The 27,597-nt window shown below is 40.2% G+C and overlaps 2 protein-coding genes across 2 annotated transcripts in view; one reads left to right on the top strand and one right to left on the bottom strand.

Annotated features, from left to right (window-relative positions):
- LOC122816928 (serine incorporator 1-like) overlaps positions 1 to 14,958 on the bottom strand; it is a 583,434-nt gene extending 568,476 nt beyond the window's left edge. The window contains exon 1 of the mRNA XM_044090011.1: positions 14,830 to 14,958. Within this exon, the coding sequence (XP_043945946.1) occupies positions 14,830 to 14,868 (39 nt within the window). The 5' untranslated portion in view covers positions 14,869 to 14,958. The remainder of the gene's footprint in view (positions 1 to 14,829) is intronic.
- A 15-nt stretch (positions 14,959 to 14,973) lies between these two features.
- The window catches only part of LOC122816927 (protein EOLA1-like), a 176,801-nt gene continuing 164,177 nt past the window's right edge, over positions 14,974 to 27,597 (top strand). Inside the window, exon 1 of the mRNA XM_044090010.1 lies at positions 14,974 to 15,056. Within this exon, the coding sequence (XP_043945945.1) occupies positions 14,979 to 15,056 (78 nt within the window). The 5' untranslated portion in view covers positions 14,974 to 14,978. The remainder of the gene's footprint in view (positions 15,057 to 27,597) is intronic.

Here is a 27,597-nt window from a genome sequence, read left to right as displayed (position 1 = left end):
AAGAGTATTGATTTATATTAAGAGATACAGAGAGCAAATAGCAATGCTGAAGGAGACATTTGGGAAGAAATGAGCATATGAATTAAAATGATTTCAAAATGGATATCCAGCAGAATTTCGGAAAGGATATCCAGCAAAATATCACGGACAAAGGAAAATGCGAGTAATTATACCAATTGCTAGAGGGGCTCCGATACTGACAGAAAACGGGGAAAAAAGTATTATAGACCATAAGAAAATTTTGGGAGAATGAATTAGCATTCAGTAGGTAATACTAATAGCTGGGGACAGAAACTTGATTTGCAATAGTTAAGGTTGTATCGGGGGGGGTGTGGGCAGCACAGTGGTTAGAGTTGTCGCGTCATAGCAAGAGGCTCCCTGGTTTGATTCTTGGCTGCCTTGCCTTCTGTGAGGAGTCTGCATGTCCTCCTAATTCGATGGGTTTCCTTTGGGTGCTCTGGTTTCCCCCCACATTCCGAAGACATGCAGTAGATGGACTGGACACTCAATTTGCCATAGGTGTCAGTGTGTGATGTGGAAGAACTACCACAGCAGGGCTAGCCATCCAGCGGTGTAAACCCTAGCTCCAGCTGATTTTCACTGAAAAAGTGGCACACCGACCCCATGTGCATAAATGGTAAAAAGAGGCTGTGGATGGATGGCTGGAGGGGGGTGGGGAGGATGTGTCAGGGGACCTAAAAGGGAAAATACAACAGAGCGAGTAGATTTCTGAAGAAATTTATAAAAATATTTGGTATGGATGATGTGAATAAAAGTAGTATGAACTCTGACAGAATTTACATATTATTCCTCAAAGTACAATAACTGGGCTAGACTAGACAGAAATTATATTTCAGAGAAACATTTGCATTTAACTGAAAGCTTTGACACACATCCAATAACTATTTCACATCATGTGCCAAAAAAACGATAAGAATGCAGGTTAATGAAGTAAAAATGAGACACTGGCACTTTCCCACCTACCTATTAAAAAGAGAGAGAGAGGAATTTAAGGAATGGGTAGTAGACATTATTCAAGAGGTATTAGGGAAGACAGAAATATCTTGCTAGAGAGAAAATAATCTGGATAGTATAAACTTTGGCTCTAGAGGACTGTCACTGTCTGAAGTGACACCCCATCCACATGTTCAAAAATGGGAAAAGCAGGTTATGGATGGATGCACAAGTTTAGAAAGAATGCTGTTAAGCAATTACGTTTTGATAACTCCAGAGCACAAAAACTTTTAGCACAAAGACTTAGGCAGCAGAAATTAGAAAGGGTTGTTACCAAACTTACAGAGCCTGTAACAAGAAAATTAACCAGAGATCCTGCAGAGTTTTGAGAGATATTTTGTAAATTTAATGAAAACTTTGTATAACGCAGAGAAACAGAATTTATGGAAGATTTAATTATATAAAGGTTAGAGACAGATGAGGCTCAGCAACCAACATTTAAGACAGAAGGGGAAATTCTCCAGGAAAAGACGGTATTCCGTGGAAGTTAGGTGGGAAGAAAGTGATAAAGATCTGAAAGATTTTAACAGTATTAAAGTGATAAAGATCTGAAAGATTTTAACAGTATTTTAAAAGGAGGGGAAGAACCAACATCTTGGAAGAAAGCTATGGTGGCTATATTACCCAAGGACAGTTAAGGCCCATCAGCCCTAGTTTCACACAGACCTACATCAACTATAAACCATGACTATAGCGTATTTATGTCTATAAGTAACTAAAGGATGGCAACAGTGTTGCCAAAATGATAGATATGGATCAACGGGGTTTTGCTGGGGGGAGCAAACATTTGACAAAAGAAAAATGACCCAGAGGGAAGCAGAATGTAAGAAAATACTGCTGTTGTTGGTGGGTCTTGGTGCAGAGAAAGCATTCATCAGAATAAGGTGGGACTTTACGAGTATGCCAACAGAAGCATTTGCATTCCCCAGTATATTAATATGGTTAATTATAAGGATATAGGAAAGATCTGAGGCAAGAATTAAAGTGGGAGGGTTCTTCTCTGATAAGTTGTGAATGAACACAGAAACTATTACATTTAAAGCCACTGGCAAAAAAGTAAGGGACTCAGAAATGCAAGGATAGAACTGGTATGGTAAAATCAAGAAAAGTTGGCTTTATTTGCCAATGATATTATTCTGTACCTGATGAATCTAAAAAGGACATTTCAGTATTGAGGAACATTTTGAGGCAGTTTCAAGTCTTTTTGAGATATAAAATTACTGAAGATAAAATGAAAGCTATAGCCTTAAATTACATACCCACACACAAACTGGTTCAGCAATACACATACTTGGGGGGGGGGGGGGCACAATAAGATGAAGTATTTAGGAACATGGATTAAAAATGACTCTTATGGCAGCTAAGGATGTGTGGGAAGATACTAAATAAAAGATAATATAAAAATTCAAGGCAGAAAAGGATGGTGAAGTGGTGGGGGAAGCTCAAGAAACAAGGAGAGACTGGGATTCTGGATGCAGGCCTTTAAGAAAAACAATAATCATACAGAATATTATTATATCTATAATTTAGCAGAACGTACCTCAAGAACTAAGCCAACACAGGAGATTCTGCCGATAGGGATGACTGCAATTAGGAATACAGACAAAAAGGCAAGACGGGCTGGAATTTATTAGAGAAAACTGGCAAAAGAACCAAGGTTCTGGAAGCAAATAACTAGAGTGGGAAAGATGATAGAATGGGAAGATGCCAAGAATTTGTCTGGACTGCAGAATTTGTTTTGACTGCAGGGGGACTAATCTGTCTCACAATACAAGTCTGAGGCTTGGGATAGTTTAGCCCAGGCTGTATCCAGTGTCACCAGTATCCCATTCACTGGACAGCAATGTAGGCATCACTATAATGACCTAAGCAGGAGGAAGAGGGATACACTCAACCAAAGAATTGAGCAATTTAGGACTGAGAACATCCCACAACTGTGTATCATACAGAGAGTACACTTTTTAAGACTTGGAAAGCTGAATATAGGCAAGAATGGTATTCATTAACAGTTGTCTGTTCTACTTTTCCACAGCTGCCAGTGCTCATGGGGCTAGACTGGCAAGGATGAGGAAAGCATGTGCTATGTATGCAGCAGAAGAGTACTGTTATTATAGCATTAAAAGTTAAAGTTAACTTATTTTGGTATTTTATATTTTAAAAAACCTCATCAAATTGAGCATGCATATCTCAACTGTAACAGCAAACATGCATGCATTAATTTGTAGCACAAACCAAGAGTACAATATTTTAGTCTTTAGTCACAGGTTGCGTGTTCAAATACCACACCTCCCAACTACACAATACTGTTAATTCCTCAATAATATTTAAATAAAATTAAAACCTCTATACCAGTGGCACAAATGCCCTGTGGCAAACTGTAATCTGCATAACCGGAACACGCATGTGTGCAATATAAGCACATGTCAAGGATTACTTGCTGCAATCTGTAGCATAGTGTGCATTTGTTAGGAGGTGATAGTCTTAAATGTAAAAGGTTAAGATAATCAAATAATTGTATTAATTCGTTTGTCATATATGAAGGTACTAGTCTTAGGTTTTTTCTTCTTTCCCCAACCGTTATAGCTATTTTATTTCATATTATTTATAAAAAATATTTTATAATTTTATTTTACTGTAAAAATGTTTTATTATATTTATTTTCTTTTTTAATTGTGTGTGTTGTCAAAATGTGTCCATATCATCCATGTGTAGGACATCACCAAATGCTCCAAAGCACAGCAGGGTAAGCCTGCCCACAGTATCTGCCTGCCCCCTCCACTGGCTCTAGCACCAAGGCCCAGTACATCTGGAAGCCAACATCTTTCACTACCTACACCCTTAGGTAGTCCTGCCCCGGAGTCAGGTCCAGTGGTACCCTTTGGGAGCAGTGGCGGTGATTTTATCACCCGCACAGAGTTGCCAGGGATGGTGAGCAGGGTGTGCTGGCTGGAAAGGCTGCTCTCCCTCATTTTGCCTAGTACTAGGGGGAGGAGAAAACGACATCAAGCACTCCAGTCACTGGAGGAGTGAGGTGACAGTGATGACAGTCCAGTGGGTGAGAAATAAATTCTCACTGTTCACCCAGCTTAATGGGTTTGGGATGTCCCCACTCTCACCCCAATCATGATGCTCCCCAACCTTTTGTGCCTATCACCATCCCTGTCCTTGTCTTGTTTGTCTGCAACTGCTTCTTTACCTACCCAACTTACCTGACTCAGACATACCTATATCCATTCCCCAACATTCCTTGCTCTATGAATTAAAAAAAAAAAAAAAAAAAAAAAGCCAGCCATCTGTCCTAAAAATCATGCCATACATAGCTCTCCATTTTGCACACGTGTCTTCTTTGGTCCAACTAGTTATACAACATGATTGTGTTGTGTCATTCCTCTCTCTCGGGGCGACAGTCCAAATTCAGCGAATATTTTAAACATATGCTCAGTTTACACCATTAAAGAAATGGATAGCTATGGTTGTTTCCTATCTTCCTCCTGCACATTCCTGCCCTGCTTTGCCTGTGTTCTTCCCCCTGCTTGTTCCCCAGTTCACCACCTTCCTATCTACTTATCTACCCCATTTTAACACCTTTAATCTGGTCAAAAAATAGAATCACACACACCACACAAATTGATGGAGAAGTAGTGGATCACTTCACTTTTTGGGCTCTATGTTTGAGTGGAGGTGTGCACCGAGCTCCAATGGTGAGCGGCAGCAAAGAGGTGCTCCTACTTCTGCACAATGCCGTTTAACACCACTGTGCTAAGCCAACACACAGCAACACGTCTCATATAAACAATTCACGTCATAGCATTATCACTCTGTAATGGAAAGTATTGTAATGTACTGCATACACCTGTATTACCTGTATTTGAACCCAGTACCATCTGCCCCCCCCCCAAAAAACAAATGTATCAATGCCTTAACGTGTTGCCACAGAGTCAGTTAAGCAGCAGGTGTATTTCACAGACTCAACACCAACGGTCAGACTTTAGCTATGCGGCTTGCATTTGTGCACTGCTTAGCTATGCTCAAACATGTGTACGCATTTTGATAACTGCTGCACAAACCTGCTGCTCACCTTGCTATGGACATGTACATATTATACTGCGGTAGCGTTGTCGCCTCACAGTAAGATGTCCTGTTCGAATCTCAGCTAAAACATCTTCTGTGTGGAGACATGTATGAATGGGCTTACCTTCGTTGAAGGCTGTGCGTCAGGGCTGGCAACTCGGTACGTAAAAATCTACTGCCAATCATTAGCAGACCGGAGTTCCACTGTGGCGACCCCTAACCGGGAAAAGTCGAAAGATACAACTACTGCTGTTTACCGCCCACTGCCTGTGTATGACATGAAATTACATGGGGGAAATTATAAACTGAGGACTGTATCTAAAAATATGTCACATATGTACAGTACATCCATGTGTTGGCAACCCCCCCCCCCCAAGCACTGCAACCCTGAGGACTCAGTACCTTTTCCACACATATCAAAAAGTAATATTAAATGTGCGCTATGCAAAGCAACATCAATCTGGTAACATGCAGAACTACAACTATTGACCCATACTCCTAAAAAAACGTATCTGCAAGGCAGGAACCATATCCAGAGACATAGGTGACCTTCAGCACACTTTGTAAAGGGTAGATCTTGCTTTCTGAACCTTGCTGACTTCTTGGATACTGACCCCAAAGACCTGGACGAGGGATAACATGACATACAGTCTATGTTAAGTTATCCAAGGCCTTTGACACTATCCCCCATTTACGTGTCATAGTGAAGATCTCCCATGTGGTAATTAAGCCTTACAGTAGTGGAGAGATAGGTGACTGGCTCACTGACATAACACACACACAAAGCTGGGGACTACACCTCCACCACTAGAATACCACAACTATCTGTGCTGAGCCCTCAAATATTTGCAAACTACTTCCCTGAAGAGCAGGCAATGGTAAATGGCCTGTGCTTTACCAAGTTTGCAGATGAATGGTAAATGGATGCACTAACAGAGTCCCCCAGTGATGGTAACATATTACAAAAGGTGCTGCTACACATGAATGATGCCAAAGTCACAGACTGAACCTTAAAGCATACAATGGCTCAATGTCCCCTTTGGCAATGAAGTTTCCCTGCTAAGTATGATATACATAACACCCCTTTAAGCTCAAACACAATGTTGTAAGACTTGGAACACACGCTGATATCAATCTACACATCACTGTTTGTCCATAGTGGTGACACACGTTCTGTACTGCACACATCATACATAAGGACATCACATCAAAGGCCAGGGTGATCATACCTCTGCTGTACTCTACCCTTATTAGACCACTAATTGAGTACAATGCTCCCTTCTGAATACCTCTCCAGACATCTGCAGCAATTGGAGACATGACATACATGGAAAGATTGCAAGACCTGGCACTGTACTCCATATCATGCAGGCTGCTGAGAGGTGACCTATGCATGCTGGACATCTGCAAATCAAATTGGGCAAGAATAACTTGGCCCATGGTTCTCAACCTAGACTGTGACATAAACAGAACATACTGGGGAGACAGATATATCCCCCAGAAGTACACACTCCTCTGTAAAATGGGCTCTGACTACGTGTGAAGGAGTGCACCTCAAGGACCTGTTCAAGCACAACTTTGACTACCAGTTGGGCGATTGTAAAGTCACCTCTGGGGTGGCACCTATGTCCCTCATGGACAAGGCCAGTTGGTGCTGTTCACAAAAATCGGTTTGCTGGCAACCATCCAACTATGCTCAATAAGGGTACTTGTGTTTTTACACAGACAGACTTCTAAACACTGTATGGCTATTAGACTAGTGTCCCCCTATGAACAAATGAAGCTATAAGACTATGTAGGCAGGCTTCCCAACACTTTCTCTCCCACATGGCCTGCTGATGTCATCTACTATAAGTTCACCTGCAGCCATGTAAAAAAAAAAGTCAGACTTGTGTTTTGGCACTTGAGCAAAGTACTGTGTTCTGTAGTCTGTGTACTTAGGTAGGGGTTATGTTCTCACTGCAGTCAGCTGTGTGTCTGGGGGGTGCTTTTGTTTGACATTACAAGAGCATTTTACACCAGCATGTTGGACACTTATTATCACATTCTCCTCAACAAACACTGCTGATGTCATCAGCTACATCAGAGTTTTGGATATGCAGGACTCCCACCAGGGCAGAATCAGACACTGGCCTGGAGGCCAAGCAGTATTACCTCATCCTATACCAGACAAATTAAAGGTTTTAACTCTATCCACATACATCACATTATGGTTTGTAGGCCCTGTGTTATCTTGTTGAGAATGTCCTGTGGTCTCTCCAGCTGCTGCATGTGTCTGGTGAGGTACATGCCAAAGAAATTATACTTGGGATGCATGGCTAGGCTTAAACAAGCCCTTGTGGTCGTTAGCCTAGTAAACGACCATGAACCTACTGTATTACTGTTCGGATGAGGTTTGACTACAGTGCCGTCATACAATCCTAGGATCTGCACATGATGGTATGACGTATGATGAGCACAACATAAGCTTTACAATACCAGTGTGAACACTTGGTGGTTGAAGTTCAGACTGCTATCTACATGTATTCCCAGTGCAGGGATCACTAGGTGTCAGGACAGCAGGACTGCTGTCAATGCTGCGATTAACACAGAATTCCACATTTCAGATGGGCAACATAAAGAGACACATTTCTGCATTTAGTTGTTGATCGATTGCCTTTGTCCTCATTCATTTGTCTGTGTTAGCTCCTCCTGTACAATGTTATCATTATTGCTGGACTCAATGATTGCACCCAATATGCCACAGACTTTAGCCTGAAATGTCAAGAAATAGAGTCCAAACAGTGAAGAGCCAAGCACAGAACCCTGGGGTTTGCAAATGGTGACAGCTGTACTGATATAGGTTTAGTCACCAACTTTCACAGTATGTGTTCTGTCGGTGAGACAACTGGTTATCCATCTACTGGCATAAGTGTTAATCCCCAGCTGGGAAGGTTAATTCCTGCGTCCGGGAAGTGTGTCAAAACCCTAGGGCAGATCACGATAGGCAGTATGTACTGTCTTACCTTCATCCAGACATATCACATGAAAGCAGTTGCCTGTGACAACATCACAGATCACCTATGGTGTGATTCCACATATACATTTTCCTGATACAGTTGAATACACACCCTCCACAAGGACTATATTCCCATACAGGGGTGCAGATCAACATGCATCCATCTGAGTGGTTGGGACAGCACCTGATGCATGTACGTATAGACACATCCTGACTCTCCTTGACTGTAAAGTGGACCAACATGTGATCACAGACCTCTTCTACATGTACACCAGTCATATTCTGGCTGCGTGCAATAGACCAGTGTGAGTTGTTAATGCTACATGTCTGTTACATCTGATAGATGTCCTCAAAGAGGTCATCGAGGGCATGCAGAATATCAACAGTATTATCATGTAGAACTTGACCAGGTCAAGGCTTATGACAAAAATCCACACGGAGATGTTCACTCAACACTGTCATATGTGGCCACAGACAGTTATATCACCAAATGGGTAGACCAGAGTATCACATACATAGCATCTCACCAAGATGAAATGTGTAACGACCTATATCTCAGTCCAGTGATCAGGTCTATACATCAGGGCTGTCTGCTAGGACCTTTCCTGTCCATTAGTTAAGTGATACACATCACAGATGACATGCACATTGTGTCCACACAGCTGCCTGAAGTACTACAGAATGTGGGAAATCATTGACTCCAACTGTGATATAACTATAATGCAGACAGTAGCAACACAAACACTGCTGCCACAGGCATGACGACACCTAAACTGACAAGACACATGGGCAGATTTGTTAATTCAGGAAACAAACACACCACCCAAGTATAATGTGGACATCACACATTATAATCAGACCAACAGGTATGTGATCCGTGTGCTGGGGTAGATAGTAAGTAGTACATCCACCAGCATGTGGTCACAGTGCTGACTACTCCCTTGAATGTAACACAAGTACTGGGTATGTGAAGGACATAAACAATCAGAAGCCATAATACCTACACGGTTCCCAGCCTTCTTCACACCAATAACTGTGTACAATGCACCCTTCTTCATGTCACTCCCGATATCTTCCAGTGATGTGTAACAGAAGTATGCCACATTTGTCACAGTGAGCTGTCACACAGCATATAGGCCATACCAAGGTATCCTTTCTGTGGAACATATATATGACTGCCTGATGGTGCAGAATACCAATCAAGTTATTACACCAGATGCATGTGTGCTACCCGTTCTGCACATGCACACATTACACAGGTGTTTGACAACATTAATGGCATATATACCATTCATGACAATGCAGATTGTACCATATACATGTCTGCCAAGCACACAAGACAACTAGCCTGTATTGCCCATACTGTCACATACAGGTATGGCAGTGTCCCTCTAACACCTCAGGCAGATGTTAGTGTCAGGACGGTGTGTGTGGATGTATCATAACAGCTGTTCGTGTCTGTGTGTGTGTGCCTGCAGACTCATCTCTTATCACTGGAAATCATATATGTTATGTCAGAGACATGGGATTACTGGTGGCATTATTCAGATACTGTCCAGAATTGTGGCTGGTTCTTGTAATGTTTTCCGTGAGCCTTTACACCTGTGCCCACTTTGCTGGAGATCTCTGCTGATAGTGCACCCATATTCAGGCATATCAGTTTGCACAGCTAAGCAATATGCACCCTACCCAAACTGTTTGTCAGATCTAGATAAATGTCATCTGCATTATTCATATAAGGATGCCTTCTTATCTCACACAGTCATCCTCCCCATTATATCACCTTGTGTGACAGTTGCATAAATTTTTGCTGTATAGTCCCTACTGTACCATATACAAATGTGATTGGTGCTGCTACAACCATCTTCCATTGACATGCCTTCCTCTGCTGTACATTAAGTAGTTTCACCTACCATCTTCCCTGTGTTCATTCCTACAATTCATGTGTGTGTTTCCATTCAATACACACACTTCCCCTGAATGTTCATTTTACATGGTAGTCCATGTCCTGTTACAGATCATTTATACAGCTTCAGTACACTATACAGGAATGGAATATCACAACACTCTGCAATGTACGTACACTGTTCTGTACTGTGTTTGGACCATATACTTCACATTCATACCTCTGAACTGCCCAGATATTCCCAGGATGTCTGTATGTTTTCCTTACCAAATTTGTGGCTTTCTGCCATATCACTGGAACAATCTCAAGACTGATGTCAGTCTAGAGGTCATACCTCTCAACTGTCCTGATTTGTGCAGAATGCCCACTTTTTATCTCATACTTTTGATCTGTTCCTAATAACATATTAGTTTTATGACAAATCACTGGCATATCATTGCAAATTGAAGTCACCAACTGATGACAGACATTTCAGTTTCAAACTACATGCTCTTCAGAAAGTTCATGGTGCTGTACAACCCATTATTCTTTCAACTTTCCAAGTTTGGATGACCAATATTAAAACTTTGTCCCTAGTTTTGGGCCTTTGCACCCCTCCATTATTTATGGCTTTGTCCAGATTTCTTGCTCTAAGAGGTTAAGAAAGTTTCACTCTAACACACTTCTAAGTGACATCCATGTCAGATATATCCCCGTTTCAAGTTATTTGTTCCCTCCTTATGTTAGCCTGACCATTATCTGTGAAATCCTGGTGATCACTGTGACATTCTATGCAAATCCTCAGATGGTAGGTGCTCTGCTTTACAAAAAACTGATATCTGCATTTGCTTACATTATATCCCGGTCGGCAACACTGTTGTCAACCTTGAAACCTAGCTTAGATGTGCTGCGCGCAATTAATATGCACTGTGATCTACGGCTCACTGCGCAAACATGTAAATTCAGTGTAAGCTTCTCGCAGAGCCTTCATGGACTTTGAATCCTAGGGTTATAATTTTTGTATTGCTATCATCAATACAACATTACAGAAATTTCTCAACTCCTGCCTTCCCTTAAATCTCATTCACCCAAAACATTCTTCACGAATGAGCATAAGAAATTTTGGGGAGAAATAATCAGCTTTTAGCAAGGAATACTACTTACAGGTGAGGACTGAAACTTGATATGCAATAGTGATGATGTATCGGGGGACCTAAAAGGGAAAATGTAAAAAGAAAGGGTACATTACTGAAAACATTTATGAAAATATTTGGTATGGAAGACATGAATTCAGTAGTAGAAACTACAACAGAATTTACATATTACTCCCCAAAGTACTATAACTGGGCTAGACTGGATAGAAATTATATTTCACAGGACATGTGCATTTAACTGAGAGCTCCAACACACATCCAATATTTCAGCTAATGCAGCAATAATAATTAAAATTTAAACTGCAGGATAATGAAATAAAAAATGAGACAATGGCACTTTCCCACCCACATGTTAAAAACAAAGAGAGAGAAATTTAATGAATGGGTAGTGGAAATTACGCAAGAGAGTTAGTAGGGATAGCTAGTGAGGGGGATAAAATAAAAAAACGGATTTTAAAAATATGGTAGAAACAAAAAGGAAAGATATGCGTTTAAGAAATAACAGGGATTAACCTGAGGGCCTGAAATCTCACAGAACAAGAAGACAAGCAATTTTAGAGTGCTAAAGAGAAAACAAGGGAGTGTGTATATGAGTTTAGAAATTGCGGTTAAGCAACTACATTTTAGTACCTCCAAAAGCACAAAAACCTTTGGCGTATAAAGCAAAGGAATGTGGAAACCAAGAAAGAGCACAAATGGAAATATGTATGGAAGACTTAATGCCAAGGTTAGTGAAGGATGATGCATAACAACTAACAGTTAAGATAAGAGAAGATGAGAAAAATGGTGATGTATAATTAAGTTTGCAGGGAAATGCCCAGGAACACATAGTATTCCTGTGGAAGTAAGGAGGAAAGAAATTGATAAAGTCTGTAAGATTTTGTTTGGTGGTATTTTAAAAGAAGGGGAATCACCAGCATCATGGAAGAAAGCTGTGGTAAATGTATTTCCGAAAAAATTTACAGACGCAATACCCAATTCAATTTTAAACCATGATCATAAAGTGTTCATGTTCATGCTAACTAAAATAATGGCAGCGTTGTTGCCAAAATTGATAGATACGGATTAATGTGTTTTTATGGAAGGGATGAAAACATTTGAGAAAACATTTGAAAACATTTACAGAACAATGAACATCCAGAGGGAGGCAGGATGTAAGAAAATACTACCGATGTTGGTGGCTCTTGATGCACAGAAAGCATTTGACAGAGTAATGTGTGACTGTATAAGTAGGGCAACAGAAGCAATTGCATTCCCAGTTAAGTGGTGGTGCTGCGGTAGCGTTGTCGCCTCACAGTAAGACGTTATCAGGTTCGATTCTCAGCTAGAGCGTCTTCTGCGTAGAGACATGCGTGAATGGGCGTACCTTCGTTGAAGGTTGTGTGTCAGGGATGGTAACTCGGCACGTAAAAATCAACTACCAATCATTAGCAGACCGGAGTTCCACTGTGGTGACCCCTAACCGGGAAAAGCCGAAAGACACAACAACAACAAGGAAGGAGTGAAGGCATGAATTAAAGTGGGAGGGTTCCTCTCTTAACAGAGGAACAAGGAAAGGGTGTCCTCTTTCTCCTTTAATTTTCTTTATATTCACAGCCACTGACAAAGGAAATAAGGGACTCAGAAATTAAATGATATAACTGGTATTGTACACAAGAAAATGTGGCTTTATCTTCAAATGATATTTTGTACTTGGTGTTGTGGAAAACTTTGAGAAAATTTCACGTCATCGTGATATAAAACGAACACAGACAACAAAACAAAGCCTATAGTCCTAAATTACTTACTCACACATGAAATAGTTCATGACCCATTTTAATAGGAGCACAATAAGATGACGTACTTAGCAGAATGGGTTAAAAAAACTTCTGTTGTGGCAGCTAAGGCTAAACAAAATCTTCAGAAACTGGAAGCTCTTATTTATGGATACGGAAAGAAACAAGCAGTGAAAATCCTGTCTGTCCCTTTACTTTTATAAACAAGTCAAGCACATTTTTATCAACTAGAAAAGAAGTTGTGGACAATAACATGTGGACAACAATTAATGAAGAGCTGAAATAATTATATGGGAGGGGAAGAGGGCAAGCAGAGATAAGTTGATCCTTCCAATAAAACAAAGTGGTTTATGATAACAGTTTGAAGAGATAATTTAGACTAAGGCTGTGGCTATTAAGGGTACTCCATATTCAAGCTAGGGTAGAATGACTCATTTGCCAATAACTGTCCTAACTGGTATGAATAGGTGGGGTGAGAGTAAGTAATTTTTCATGTTCTTCCACAAAAAGGGTAAGACATGAAATGAGCAGCTTTCCTCACAAGTCTGTAAAATCAGGGAAAGGGAAAAATGCTGTGACACAATGGGAAGAATGCCGTAATACGTAGGGGAAGGTATAATGAAACTTCAATGGAATAAAAAAAATGACAACACACTGACAAACTAAAAACACAACTTACAGAAACAGAAACCTACTTGGGACAAATAAGTGGTACACGCTTCTAATGGGCAAAATGATTTACCTACACGTCAGTTTTAGCAATGTACTTGTTTTTACCCTGCAACCTGTATTCTACAGCTACACGCATTTGTCTCACTGTACATTCCGGACAAAATGGGTACTACAAGTCACCTGCTTTGTCTGGTTTTGATATTTTCTTATTATTGTCAGCATTTATTATCCTGCCAAGTACGAAAGTGCTTAGTATCTAGATAATTGCTGGCCTTGCCAATGGTCATCACATCTCTTCATACGTCTCAACTGTACAGATTTTTGCAGAATGTCCATATTTTTGCCTCATATTTTTGGTCCATTCTTCATAAAAGTTGTGTTTCTTTGAAAAATGACTGGGATGATCTAAGGAGTAAAGTCACTAAATAATGAAATACATTTGAGTTTCAGACTTAATATCCTTCAAAAAATGCATGCTAACAAAAATCCTGTTATTCTAGCAACTTAATGTGTACCTATTTTGGGGTTTCTGTCCCCCTCATTATGTCAGGCTTTGTCCAGATTTCTTCTGCTAAGAGGTTGAGAGGCATGCTTCTGTTGTTCACTGTCTTTACACATTTACTTACGAAGAGTTTAAAGACAACCATACAGTAACTTTCCCAGTTTATATACGTACAGAACCACAAGCAACATAACACATAAAAACATTTACTTAATGGCACTGCGTACGGCTGCCACTGTGTATGACCACTGATCCCAAGCAACCCCTTTTCAGAACCAATTCTACATTCGTGGAAAATGCTTACTATGAGGAAGAGGCAAAGAAGTGCCGTGGAAAAATCAACATTCCTCTTCAGCTAGAAAATGGGTAAATAAAACGCTTTCAACTGAAACTGCGCAAAAAAAATATAAAATAAAACTTAGTACAAGGACCATGCTCGATGTTAGTCACAGTACTTCAGATCAATCAGCCCATATCACCTGCCTCTCCCTCTACAAAACACATCAATACTCGGTTTTACAAACGTTCGCATTCATTTTATAAAAATCACTTCATATATCAGTGAAACAATACTACAAAACACGCTACGACAACACACTCCTCAGCCAAAGACATAATACTAGAATGCAATAAATAAATGTTACACTATCAAGAAGGATAAGAAGGAAATGATTCACTAAATAGGTCAAAGGACAGTTATACTCCAGACCTGGTCTTTAGATAACACAAAATTCAGTGGATATATATTTTAATCTTACCCAACTCGCAAGAGAACAAACACCTAAAACGGCTCCCATGATGTCAATTCTACGTACTTTGGAGCAACTTTAGTTATTACACAAACACGAATCCCAGAATCGGTTTCGGTTTCTCCTTTCCGGAAACAGCCCAGACTGTGCCTTGCGTGATGACGTCACACGCACGAAGGAATCACGTTCGCCGTAGTTGCGTCCAGGGAGTAAACTGTGAGTTTTTTCACACGAAGGTAATAAGATCATCTTAGAAATACTTATTTCCTAGTTATTAGATTTTCAAATTAGCTGCGAAAATCTAAGATAGAAGTAAAAATTGTCAGGCACAAAGGTTAGAGTTACCACCTGTCCCACTTTGCGAGGGACAGTCCCGCTTTGGGCAGTTGTGTCCTGCAAATAAATTGTAAAAATGGCAAATGTCCTGAGATTTTAGGACAAAAATATTTCCTATATTTTATGTAATAGTTGCATAACTAAAATGCTACAAGAATACACTTTTGCAAAAAAGTGAAATTTTGTCCTTTGTACTGGCCATGGGTATGTTTCACCCTGCAAAATTTGACGCTTGCACCAAAGATGCCCCACTTTGGGCATTTAAAAAGGTGGCAACCCTAACAAAGGTCCGCAGACTTAGGGTTACCATCTATCCCACTTTGTGAGGGACAGTCCCTCGTTGGGCAGTTGTGTCCTGCAAAAAAACTGAAAAAAATGGCAAATGTCCTGAGATTTTTAGGGCAAAATTATATTGTATATTTTATGTAATAGTTGCATAAAACAGTTATTCTGTATCTAAAATACCTAAATGCTATAAGAAACAGAATAAGCAACTAAAGTGCTACAAGAATAAGCTTTTATTTAGGAAAAAATTAAGTTGTACCCTTTGTACTGCCATGGGTAAGTTTCGCTCAGTAAAATCTGAAGTTTGTTCCAAAAATTATCCACTCTGGACATTTGAAAAGGTGGCAACCCTATCAGCAGTCGCTTTCAAATACTAATAGTTGTGTTTCACGAAGTCATTTCAGGAAGTAACATAGCTCTCGACTTTTTTTTCTTCAGAATTCTGGGGAAGACAAAAATAATGGGGAAACTAGTGCCCAACATCAGGGACATTTTTTTAAATATTACCGTGAGTAAAAAGTTAATAGCACAACGGTTTCTGCATTAACATGCATTTTAAACAATAAGAAGTGTGAAATTTTAATGACTGGTATTTATTGACTGACTGTAATTCTCAAGGATTTAATAGACAATAAAAAATATATGAAGGACATGGCAAAAATATTGGGAAAATCGGAAATATTCTGCAAAATCAAAAACAGTTGGGGGGTGTAGCAATTTATCAATTCCCGACGCATGACGAAACTGTAACTCAAACCTGACATTATTTGGAGATTGCTAACATTACACAAATTGCCTAGAGATTTTTTTAAGCTAAACTTGGGACACCCCTGAAGACGGGGGTCACTTAAGATGAGTAATTTGCTGCAAATGTAAATGAGCATTATAATAATAATAAAACGTGTCTTTTCTGGAAAGGAACCACAAGTACAATAAATCGAATACATTTTCTGAGTATGTCTGTGTGTGTATATATATATATATATATATATATATATATATATATATATGTTTTAGTCTCTTCTGGAAAATATGCCCACTGACACCTGTCCTGAATCTGACACCATAAACCTTTAGTTTTTATATATATATATATATATATATATATATATATATATATATATATGTGTGTGTGTGTGCGTATATATACATATATATATATATGTTGTTGTGTCTTTCGGCTTTTCGGTTAGTCGCCACAGCGGAACTCCGGTCCGCTAATGTTTGGTAGTGGATTTTTACGTGCCGAGTTACCAGCCCTGACGCACAACCTTCAACGAAGGCATGCCCATTCACGCATGCCTCCACACAGAAGACGCTCTAGCTGAGAATCGAACGGGACAACATCTTGCTGTGAGGCGACAATGCTACCGCAGCACCACTACCGTGGGATATATATATATATATATATATTACACTGGAAGTATCATCTGGCTTCCTCTCTAAATGTCTATTTCCGCATAGCTCTAGCTGAGAATCAAACGGGACAATGTCTTGCGGTGAGGCGACAACGCTACCGCAGCACCACTACCGCGGGATATATATATATATATATATATATATATATATATATATATATATATATATATATTACACTGGAAGTATCATCTGGCTTCCTCTCTAAACGTCTGTTTCCGCATAGATAGCGTGAGAGTAAAAATAAAACTCCCTCTTCTTCTAGGCCAGAAAAGCTCTCCCATTTTCTATCTCAACCAGTCAGAGCAGCCACCAGCGAAGGAGTTCTCCCCTCTCAGCTAGAATGTGGATTATCCATTTTTGCATCAGCATTTAAGAAACACATTTTCACACTCCAGGCAATCTCCAACAACATCTGTCTATTCATTATAAACTCTCCCCTCTAGGAGCATCACTATATCGCCATAGAAAAAGCCACATGGATATCTATATGAGAAAGATCTAACCAACTGGTAGGCTATCAACTCTGCAAAGTATTCTATCTCCAGACATACCCTTGCAGCTAAAATGTTTGAAAAAAAAAACTTCCTCACTCAATCTGAGGCACTCCTCACAAGCCACAACAACTCTCATTATTCATATAACTAAACTCCACAGCAGTGCATATGCATTTTCCTGTCTGATACCTATTTGGCAAGCTATCCTGATTGGCCTAAAGGAAATCAACCCTTACTTCAAATTCAGAATGCAATTCAAAAACACCTCTTCATCCACGCAAAATGCTCCTGCTTCAATACAGGACATATCACATAACACACTCTCTCCCTATCTTCTTTTCACTTCTCTTCTCTTGTCACAGAATTATTGTAGGTTGACGTACATTAGGAAAGTAATGTATATATTGTACATTATAAATCGAACTCTACTTATTTATTAAAATATACATATACAGTGCTTCAGTGTAACTAATCTGAATTACTCTGTTCTTGCTTACATGTCTACCGTTTTTGTTTATGAAATGTTTTGTATTTTATTCAGGCTGAGTCTGTAATTTGCCGGTAGTGTTCAGTACACTACCTCAGTAGACAAATGTAAATAAATATATTTATTTCTGCATAGAAACATATTCAAGTGTGTGTGTGTGTGTGTGTGTGTGTGTAGAAAAGTTTATACATGTATACCCATGCATAGACACACACACACACACACACACACATGTGAAGATTTATAAGTATCCAGTTCTAAAATAGAATAATGGAATGGGATTAATCATATGCCAGCTCCCCTCCTCAGCAGAATTAACAGAAAATACAGTTTGCCTTCACTGATTAAGGATTTATGTCCTGAACGAGAGACGTTTTTCAAAAAGTCATACAACTGGTGTGACAATACTTTTCCCAAAATATTGAAGAGTAGGTGTTGTAAAAATTTGCCTAGATCTGAGTTCACATACACAAATGTACAAATTGTGTGTGTGTGTGTGTGTGTGTGTTCATAGGTTCATACTAGGCTATCAGCCCTAGGGAATTTATAAGCCTAGCCAGAGTGTGTTTGACTTTCGCCACCCATTTTAAATGAATTTTGCTATGCCCTTTTTCGAGGTTAGTATACTGTGCCTCTGTCTATAACAGTGACACAGAAGTGATACACTGGGTAAACCTACGATCTCCCATCCACTCATCAAGATTCCTCTTGAAGAGAGTCAATGAGGGACTCTGCCCAACCTGGACTGGGATTTTATTCCAGAGTGAAGGGAGCCTCTGGGTTATGAATCTGTCCCTCCAGCATGTCCTATTTATTTCAGTGCTGAGGTTCAAGTCTCTCGAGCGTGCAGCTCGATGGGATTTGGATTTTCTGAGGTGCAGCATGCCCATTAATTCCGGGTTGGACATGGCTTTATACGTCAGGCACAGATCGCCTCTGAGCAGGTGGTATGCCACTGAGTAGAGCTGTAGTTTCTTTAACCAGGCAGCATATGGCATCTGTTTGAGCCCTTTGATCCTCTTGGTGAGGTACTTTTGGGGTCTTCCCAGTTGCTGCAGGTGTCTGGTAAGGTACATCCCAAAAGGGGCATTGTACTCAATTATGGGCCTGATGAGGGATGAGTAAAGAGGCATGATGACCTACCCTGATCTAGATGTAAATCCCTTCATGATTAGGTGGGCTATATAAAATGTTTTTCTAACCACTTTGGCCACGTGGTTTTCAAATGAGAGATTGCTATTAAAAGGAGCGGTCCAAGGACTGATACCGGAGGGACTCCACTTGTTCACAGCATGTGATATGTTCATAGGTTAGTACTAGGCTAACTGCCCTTGCAAGCCATTGTAAGCCTAGCCAATTATCCCTTGTTAGACTCAAACCCTGCACCTTGCATTTGTAAGGCAAACACCTTAACCATTAGGCCACCCTGTGTGTGTGTGTGTGTGTGTGTGTGTAGTGTAAAAGCATGATTTACATTTATATATGCTTGTGTTTTATATATTTATACATATAAATATATATATATTATATATATATATATATATATATATATATATATGATTGTAATAGAAAGTGAAGAAAACTAAAATAGTTACCTTCAAAGCATCAGCTATGCAACAGTCAATCTCCTGTATTGCAGACTGTCACATGACTGCAAATGCAAGCAAAATAGCCTTGCATTTGCAATCACTAACAAACAACGCACAAGAAAGACACAAATCTTTAAAAAATCTGCATTTATGTGGAAGCATTGATAGACACACCCTCAGCACATCTATACCCATCGGTCTGTTTATATGTAAACATACAAACACACACGCACACACACACACACACACACACACACACACACACACACACACACACACACACACACACACACACACACACACACACACACACACACAGACATACATGCATGTGTAAATAACGTGGTTTGTGTTAAATTAAATATCTTGAACAATGGGATTAGGAAACAGGATATTTCACTTGTCACTCAAGTGGACGACACATTTTAAATTTGTTTATATATGTTTAGTTTGGATTACTGGTTCCCAAACATTTTACTGGGATGTGGTATATGTTTGAGCTTGTTATAGGTGAAATGGCCTTTTTATGAGTCACCAGTGGAGTCCCCTAGGGTTCTGTGTGGCACCTCTTCTGTTTGGCATCTACTTTTGTGAAATAAAAGCTTATACCAAAGGTCTCTGGGTGACTAAGGTTACAGATGATTGCAAGCTAGGAGCAGTCATCGAATCTTCAAATTAATAAGTTTTCCTGTAGGAAGGTTTGTATAAAACAAATAACTGGTGTCAAAATCATGGTCTGAAACTAATTGCCAAAAAATGCATTAATGTATCCGTTGGGAAGACATCTATCCCAGGGAACGACCACATTAACATATCCCCCTAAGAGATGACACAGTTGTTCAGGATTTTGGAACTTATGTGGACAGTGACCTAACTTTTGACCAGCATGTGTCTGTTGTTGTAAGAAAGTCCTTCTGTACAGTTTATAAATGAAAGGATTGTGCCTGTATTTAGGGATGTTTGTTACCCTTTACTCAACCCTCATCAAGCCAGTCATTGAATATAATGCTGCCTTTGGTGTGTATCTGTCCAGACACATGCAACAACTGGAACACCCACAGAGACACCTTACCCAAAGGACGTAAGGCCTAAACAACATATCCTGAACTGACTGACTAAAAGCCCTGCCACTGTATTCAGTATCTTACAGACTGCTAAGATAGCCATGGTGGTGCAGCGGTAGTGTTGTCGCCTCACAGCAAGAGGTTCTCCTGTTCAATTCTCGGCTGGAGTGCCTTCTGTGTGGAGTCTGCATGTCCTCCCCACGGTCGAGTGGCATTCGAAAGACATGCGTAAATGGGTGTGCCTTCGTTGAAGGTTGGGCATCGGGCTGGCACCTCGACACCGTAAAAATCTACTGCCAATCATTAGCGGACCGGAGTTCCGTTGTGGCGACCCCTAATCGGGAAAAGCCAAAAGAAAAACAACAATAGACTGCTAAGAGGTGACCTCTGTCTGACATACAAGGCATGTGTGTGTTGGAGGATGTGTAATTCACCTTTAAAGGTACGTAAAGAGACTTGCGTTTATAAAATTCTCGCAACTCTTTAGTGACAAATTGATTGCATTAGTCAGTTAATGAAAAGTTAATTATCATTTTAGTGGTGTATAAAAGGATGATACCTGACAAAAGTAAGTCAGGAAGTTGGGTCAGAACAGGAAATCTTATGAAAGATTTATGAAGTTGGATGGTCCACCTGGAGCTCATTAGCCTGAGGGAAATTCAGGCAAAGTTGCTGGATGGAGTTGAAGGGAAGGCCTGCAACTGTTAGAGCAGACTGTTGTAGTAGGGGCTGTAAGATACTAAGCCTAAATGGTGGAGTACTTCTGCAGACTTTAAACATGACTCGAAGTACTGTAAATAATGCACATATTTTTCATTAGACTTGTTTTGGAAAGTTGAGTGGGCTGTATTTTTGCATCATTTTCACTTTGCTTCTATAAATAAACCTGTGTTTATATATAGGTCTGCCTCCAGTGTTTGTTAAACTTGTTTTTCTTTATATATATGACACACAGGTTCTGTTGGCTTGGTCGACAGGGAGTTTTGTGGACATCTGTTTAACTGACCACATTTGGTCGATTATACAGATGGTCAACAGATGTCACAGTCGACAACCCCCAAGTTGGAGAATATTCTCTTTCCCCGGTGACTGTGCAATTTTTGGAGTTTGTATATATAATTAGCAGGAAATGTGGGAGGATGTTGTTTATTTATTTAATTTTTTTAAGTAATATTTGCATGCTCTGAAAAGGTGCATGCGTACCTTCAGGTCGATGTTTCCATTTTTGATGTAGAGTGGTTTACTTTCAGGATGTCGACATTCGTGTTAGTCGATCAACTGAAGATAAATTGGTAGCAGTTTCTTTCTTTGAACTTCTTTATTGACTTGTGAATCAACTTTCTTCATTGATTTACTGTTTGCGAAACTGAAAGCAAGTTAGTGAGAGAACGTGTGACAACGGAGTTTGGGGAATTTTCCTATTCCTAATTATTGTCCACTCTTAGTGTTGGTGTATATGTAGCAGAGGTGCAGGGATGTTTTCCCTCTGCAAAAACAAAGAAAAAAAAATATTTTTGTGTTTTACAGTGCACATTTACATGTGGTTGGTGTTTTAAGTGTCAACAACAGTATCCTTTGACTATTGTTAATGGAGTAGTATCTGTCCATATGAATATATATGTATATGTATGTATGTATACACACACACACATATATATATATATATGTATATATATATATATATATATATATATATATATATATATATATATGTATATGTGTGGGTGTGTGTGCAAAATGTAATGTGTGTTATAACTGCTTCCCCCTATTCCTGTGGTGAAGTTTATAAAACTAGTCTAACAGTTTTTGTGTTCTCTGATTGCTTCAAGGCTTGCTGATTTAAAAATAGTTTCTGTTTGTAAATTCCTGCATACACTGTTGGAAACTCCTGGTGTTCTGGCTGGAGTGTGATTCTCAAACAATCTGGAAATATTTTGCTGATTGACAAGTATATTTCTTGGCTTTTTAACCTTTCAGAGTTCTGCATTGTCTTAATTTTGCCCGACTGAATTATTGTTTGACTGACTAAATTATTATATATATTTTCTGGCATTGTTTTATGTTTCTCATCTGTCCTGAAACTGTTTTTTTCCCTCTCCCTCCCACCCTATTCTTGTAGTGTTATAGTTGGTGGCTTTGCAGTTGCCCGTCCCTACTATAAATTTGATCTGGGACACCCCTCCCATTCTGGTGTTCATTCTACTTAATGAGAGAACATTTGAGAAGGCCAACCTACTTAGGTTCTTAACCTTGAATTTTTCTGCTTCTTCTTCCTCTCTCCTTGCACTTTACTAAAGAAAAAAAATTGCACTTTATTTTGCTTTTGCATCTTAAAAGTACTCAGTTGTATTTATTCTGCTCCATTTATTACTGCTTGGTAGTAGACTTATTAAATTATAACTGTTATGCTAAGCCTTTTGGTTTAAGCAGATGGGCTCCAGACCAGTTGTTTTACATTAAGAAGATTTGTGGTCTGCACTGTTGTGGCAGGACAGGTAGCTTACATCCTTCTAAGTTGTGAATTGCTGATTGAAGGCTCAGTGTCTGTTATTCTAAAAGTGTATTAGTTCTGGTTAAAGCACTTGGGCTTCAGGCCAGTTATTTTTCATTAAGAAGCTTTGTGGTCTGCACTCTTGTGGGAGGAGAGGCTAGATTATGCCCTTCTGAGCTGGGAATTTCTGATTAAAGGCTTATTGTGCCTGCTTATTTGAACTGTTTCTTTCAGAAATTGGTTTGCCTTGTTTGCTGTAGCATAGACTAGATTCAGGCATCCTGAATCTAGCTTTGTTTATATAACTTGAGCACTAATCCAGGCCATCTTTTTTGAGAAGGTTTCCCTGCACCCTAGTGGCAGGAGTGTGCAGTTAGAACTTGTCTCATTGAAGACTGCTGGAACAGGGCTCAGTCTTGAGTTTTTTTACTCGTTAATTGGGTAATTTGTTTAAATCAGTTTGCTAGTTTTCTATTGTTTTATAAAAATATTGCACTTTATTCATCTGTTTTTACTGTGTTTTTGTTTCTTCCTGCTTTATTACTTTATTTTGCTTTTGCTGCTTGTTCTTAAAAGTACTTAATTGCATTTATTCTGCTGCATTTATTACTGCTTGTTAGCAGCCTGATTAAATTGTACCTATTATTCTAAGCCTTTGATTAAAGCACTTGGGCTTCAGACCAGTTGTTTTACATTAAGAAGGTTTGTGGTCTTCACTGCTGTGGCAGGACAGGTAGCTTACATCCTTCTAAGTTGGGAGTTGCTGATTGAAGGCTTAGTGTCTGTTATTCAAAAAGTGTATTAGTTCTCGTTTAAGCACTGGGCCAGTTATTTTACATTAAGAAGGTGTGGTCTGCATTCTTGTGATTCTGCCCTTCTGAGCTGGAAGTTTCTGGTTAAAGGCTTATTGTGCCTACTTATTTGAACTGTTTCTTTCTGAAATTGGTACAGCTTGTTTGCTGTAGCATAGACTAAATTCAGATCTGCTGAATCTATCTTTGTTTGTATAATTTGAGCAGTAATCCAAACCATCTTTTTTGGAGAAGGTTCCCCTGCACCCTAGTGGCAGGAGTGTGCAGTTAGAACTTGTCTGATCAAAGAGTGCTTAAACAGGGCTCAGTTTTTAGCTTTTTATTGGTTAATTGGTTAATTTGTTTAAATCAGTTTGCTCATTTGCTACTGTTATATTACAAAAAGTACACTTTATTCATCGCCACTTAGCTAGGGTTAAACTATTCCTAGCGCCATAAAGTCTGTTCTTCAAATTTTCCCTTAGAACTAGCCAGTTTTTAGTTTTAGCACTCAAATCTGTTTCTTTGAGCTGAACACTTGTTCAGAACTCATTGTAAGCACTAAATAAGCTACACATTACTACAGCACTCAACTTTCCTCACTTGTCTAGAGGAAAACAGTTTTTAGTACTTAATAAATAAGCACCTATCCAGGCATGTCTAAGGGCCAGCTACCGGTGTTTTCTCCTGTCTACCTGATGAATCTGGGCATCTTGGGGCAATACAGCAATTGCCTAATGTACACAGACATCCCTCTCCTCCTACCACCCAACACTACCACCTGTGAGAGATGTACTTGTATAGCTAAACTGGAAGCAAAGCTCTCTTCACCCAAGATTGGACTAGACAGTCAAGAGGAGAAGGTAAACACTAGCACCACACTACACTCATCACATAGTCCCTCAAAACGTACACCACCAAAACACACACATAGAAACACAAAACACACTCTTGCATTCGCGAAGGCTCTCAATAAAAGTCTGCTCAAGCAACAGAGACCTGCAAAGCATAAACGCAAGCAACCTCCACCCCCCAACACAACCCAAATGATACATAGCCCACAAAGTCAGTGTGTCACTCAACCACACCTCATAAGGCATAACAATGTACGCAACACTGTAGTCATAGGTGACTCTATAGTCAGGCACACTGATGTTCCACTCACCAGGCTAAACAAGGAGAAAATCACTGTCAGGTGCCTGTCGGGTGCCAGGATGTGGCACATAATGCATGCACTCAGGTCACTCCACAACAAGTACAAATATGACTCTGTCATTGTCCGTGTTGGTGTGAATGACCTGAGACGTACCTCCCTAGACTACATGTAAAGAGACATGAAGGAACTCTCCCATCTTGTGTAGCCCAGGCAGGTATGACCCTAGCCCTGAGTAGCATCCTGCCATCACCCAGAATGATACCACAGTACAAAGACAAAATGGTTGACTTCAACAATTGGCTAAACTTCTGGTGTCATTCTAAGGGGATCCAGTATCTGTCTGCTTGGGATGACATGATCGACAGACCACGATGCTTTGCCAGAGATGGCTTGCACCTGTCACCCTTAGTATTCCGGATACTGGCTAAGGCTCTTGCCACCCCTATATTGCCTTTTTTAGGCAATGTTTAAATGACAAATTCACCACCATAACAGGTACAAGCAAGCAAAATCTGAGGGTAATGCTACTTAGTGCTAGAAGTCTAAACCTCAAAATGCACTCACTCGAGGCACTCCTTTAAATGGAGAACATCGACATCTGTGCAGTGACAGAGACCTGGTTCAAGGTTCCAGAGAGCACCCCTGCATTACCAGGCTATAATTCACACCACACCTTTCGGCCACCTAACCTGGACCGAAACACTAAAGGCGGAGGCGTGTCCATATTCATTAAGGATATTCACACTTCCAAGCTCGTTGCGCAGCATATTGCATCCCAGATTATCCAAGTGCAACTAACTCTAGGCTAGACCGCAATCCAAATTGTAACTTGCTACAGATCCCCCACCATGCACTAGGATTCCCACTACTCATTTCTTGATACACTGGAAAATATTAGGGTACAACCCAACACCCTAATAATGGGCGATTTCAACTACCCCACCATTAACTGGGAAAACTACTCATGCACCAACTCTTTTGCTCAATGTTTTCTGGAATTCATAAATTCCAATGCCTTGGATCAGCTTATCCACACCCCCACCAGGGGCAGCAATATCCTAGACCTGGTCATTACCAACATGGGTGACCGGTGTTCCACACCAGAAGTCAGTTCCTCATTGGTCAGATCCGACCACAAGCTAATCACCCTAGATATCCACATCCCACCCCCACCCCCCATTAGGGAAACCACCGTAAAAAATTTCTCCAAAGCCAACTTCACGCTTCTTAAGACAGAAGTGGCAAATATCATGACACTCATGCAGATGTACAGTAGAGGTACGACTGCTGAAACTTACACAAATGCACTTTATAAGCACTTATGAGTGCATGGATCATGCTATCCCTAACAGAACCAAGATGCTATCCTCTAAAAAAAGGAAGCAAATTTGGTGGTCTCCTGCCATAAACAAACTCTACAACAGAAGAAAGAAACTGTTGCAAAAAAGAGTAAAATCCCATGATTGGAGGAACTCCCTGGTCAGCCTCAGTAAGAAGTTGAGATCCCTCATAAAATCCTCCAAAGCTAGTTACGAAAACAAAATCGCCACTGATTCTAAAGACAACCACAAAGCATTCTATAAGTACGTTAAGAATCTCAATGGCAACACTCAGATCTGCTCTGAGTTGCAGCACAATGGCACTAAATATACAGAACCAACTGATATTGCCAACATCCTGGCAGATAGGTTCAGTACCAATTTTACCCTCCTCTCACCCCCTAAAGGGCCCATCTCTATACCGGAAGAATGCAAAGTTCCTGTAATCAGGTAAAAACCACACTCTCCAAAGCCAAGAACACAGCATCCATGGGACCTGGCAACATCCCAGGCTGTGTTCTACACGAACTACAGAATGAACTGGCACCCCACCTAAGTACCATGTTCAATCGTAGCCTCACCTCAGGTTTTATGCTCACTGAATGGTGCACAGCGATGGTTATCCCACTCCACAAAGGGGGCACCACCCCGGACCCTGGGAACTACTGCCCCATTAGCCTAACAAGCCTGTTCTGCAAGGCCATGGAATGTATCATCATGGAACTTATAAACAAAGACATTGGTAATCTCCAAAATCTGGACCCCACCCAGTTCGGGTTTGTAAAAGGCAGATCTTGTCTCCTAAACCTGATAGACTTCTTTGAAGCAGTCACCAAAGCCGTAGATGAGAGTAAGTTGGTTCACACAGCCTATCTAGATCTCGCCAAGGCTTTTGACACCATCCCCCACTCTGGAATTATAGATAAACTCACTAAACTGGGTATAAATCCTTATGTCACAAGATGGGTTGCCAACTGGCTCACTGACAGAACCCACACTGTGAAAGTAGCAAACTCCAAATCCGACTTCAGACCAGTGACAAGTGGAGTACCACAGGGTTCAGTCCTGGGTCCTCTCTTGTTTGGTATCTACTTTTCTGAAGTACAGGCTATCACAGAAGGTCTTTGGCTAATGAAGTTTGCAGATGACTGCAAGCTAAGAGCCATAATCGAAACTCCTAACAATGTGGACATCCTACAAAAGGGCCTCACTGAGACAGATGCCTGGTGTCAAAGCCATGGCCTCAGGCTCAGTGCCAAAAAGTGCATTGTCATGCCCTTTGGTAAAAACTCTGTACCCATGAGCTAACACATAGGTGGTAGTCTACTTATCACCGAAAGTGTGAG

The sequence above is a fragment of the Protopterus annectens genome, chromosome 12.part0, assembly GCF_019279795.1.
Source record: "Protopterus annectens isolate FY-2018-M chromosome 12.part0, PAN1.0, whole genome shotgun sequence".
Lineage (NCBI taxonomy): Eukaryota > Metazoa > Chordata > Ceratodontiformes > Protopteridae > Protopterus > Protopterus annectens.
The sequence above is the reverse complement of the archived record's forward strand: the minus strand, read 5'-3'. Positions and strand labels throughout refer to the sequence as shown.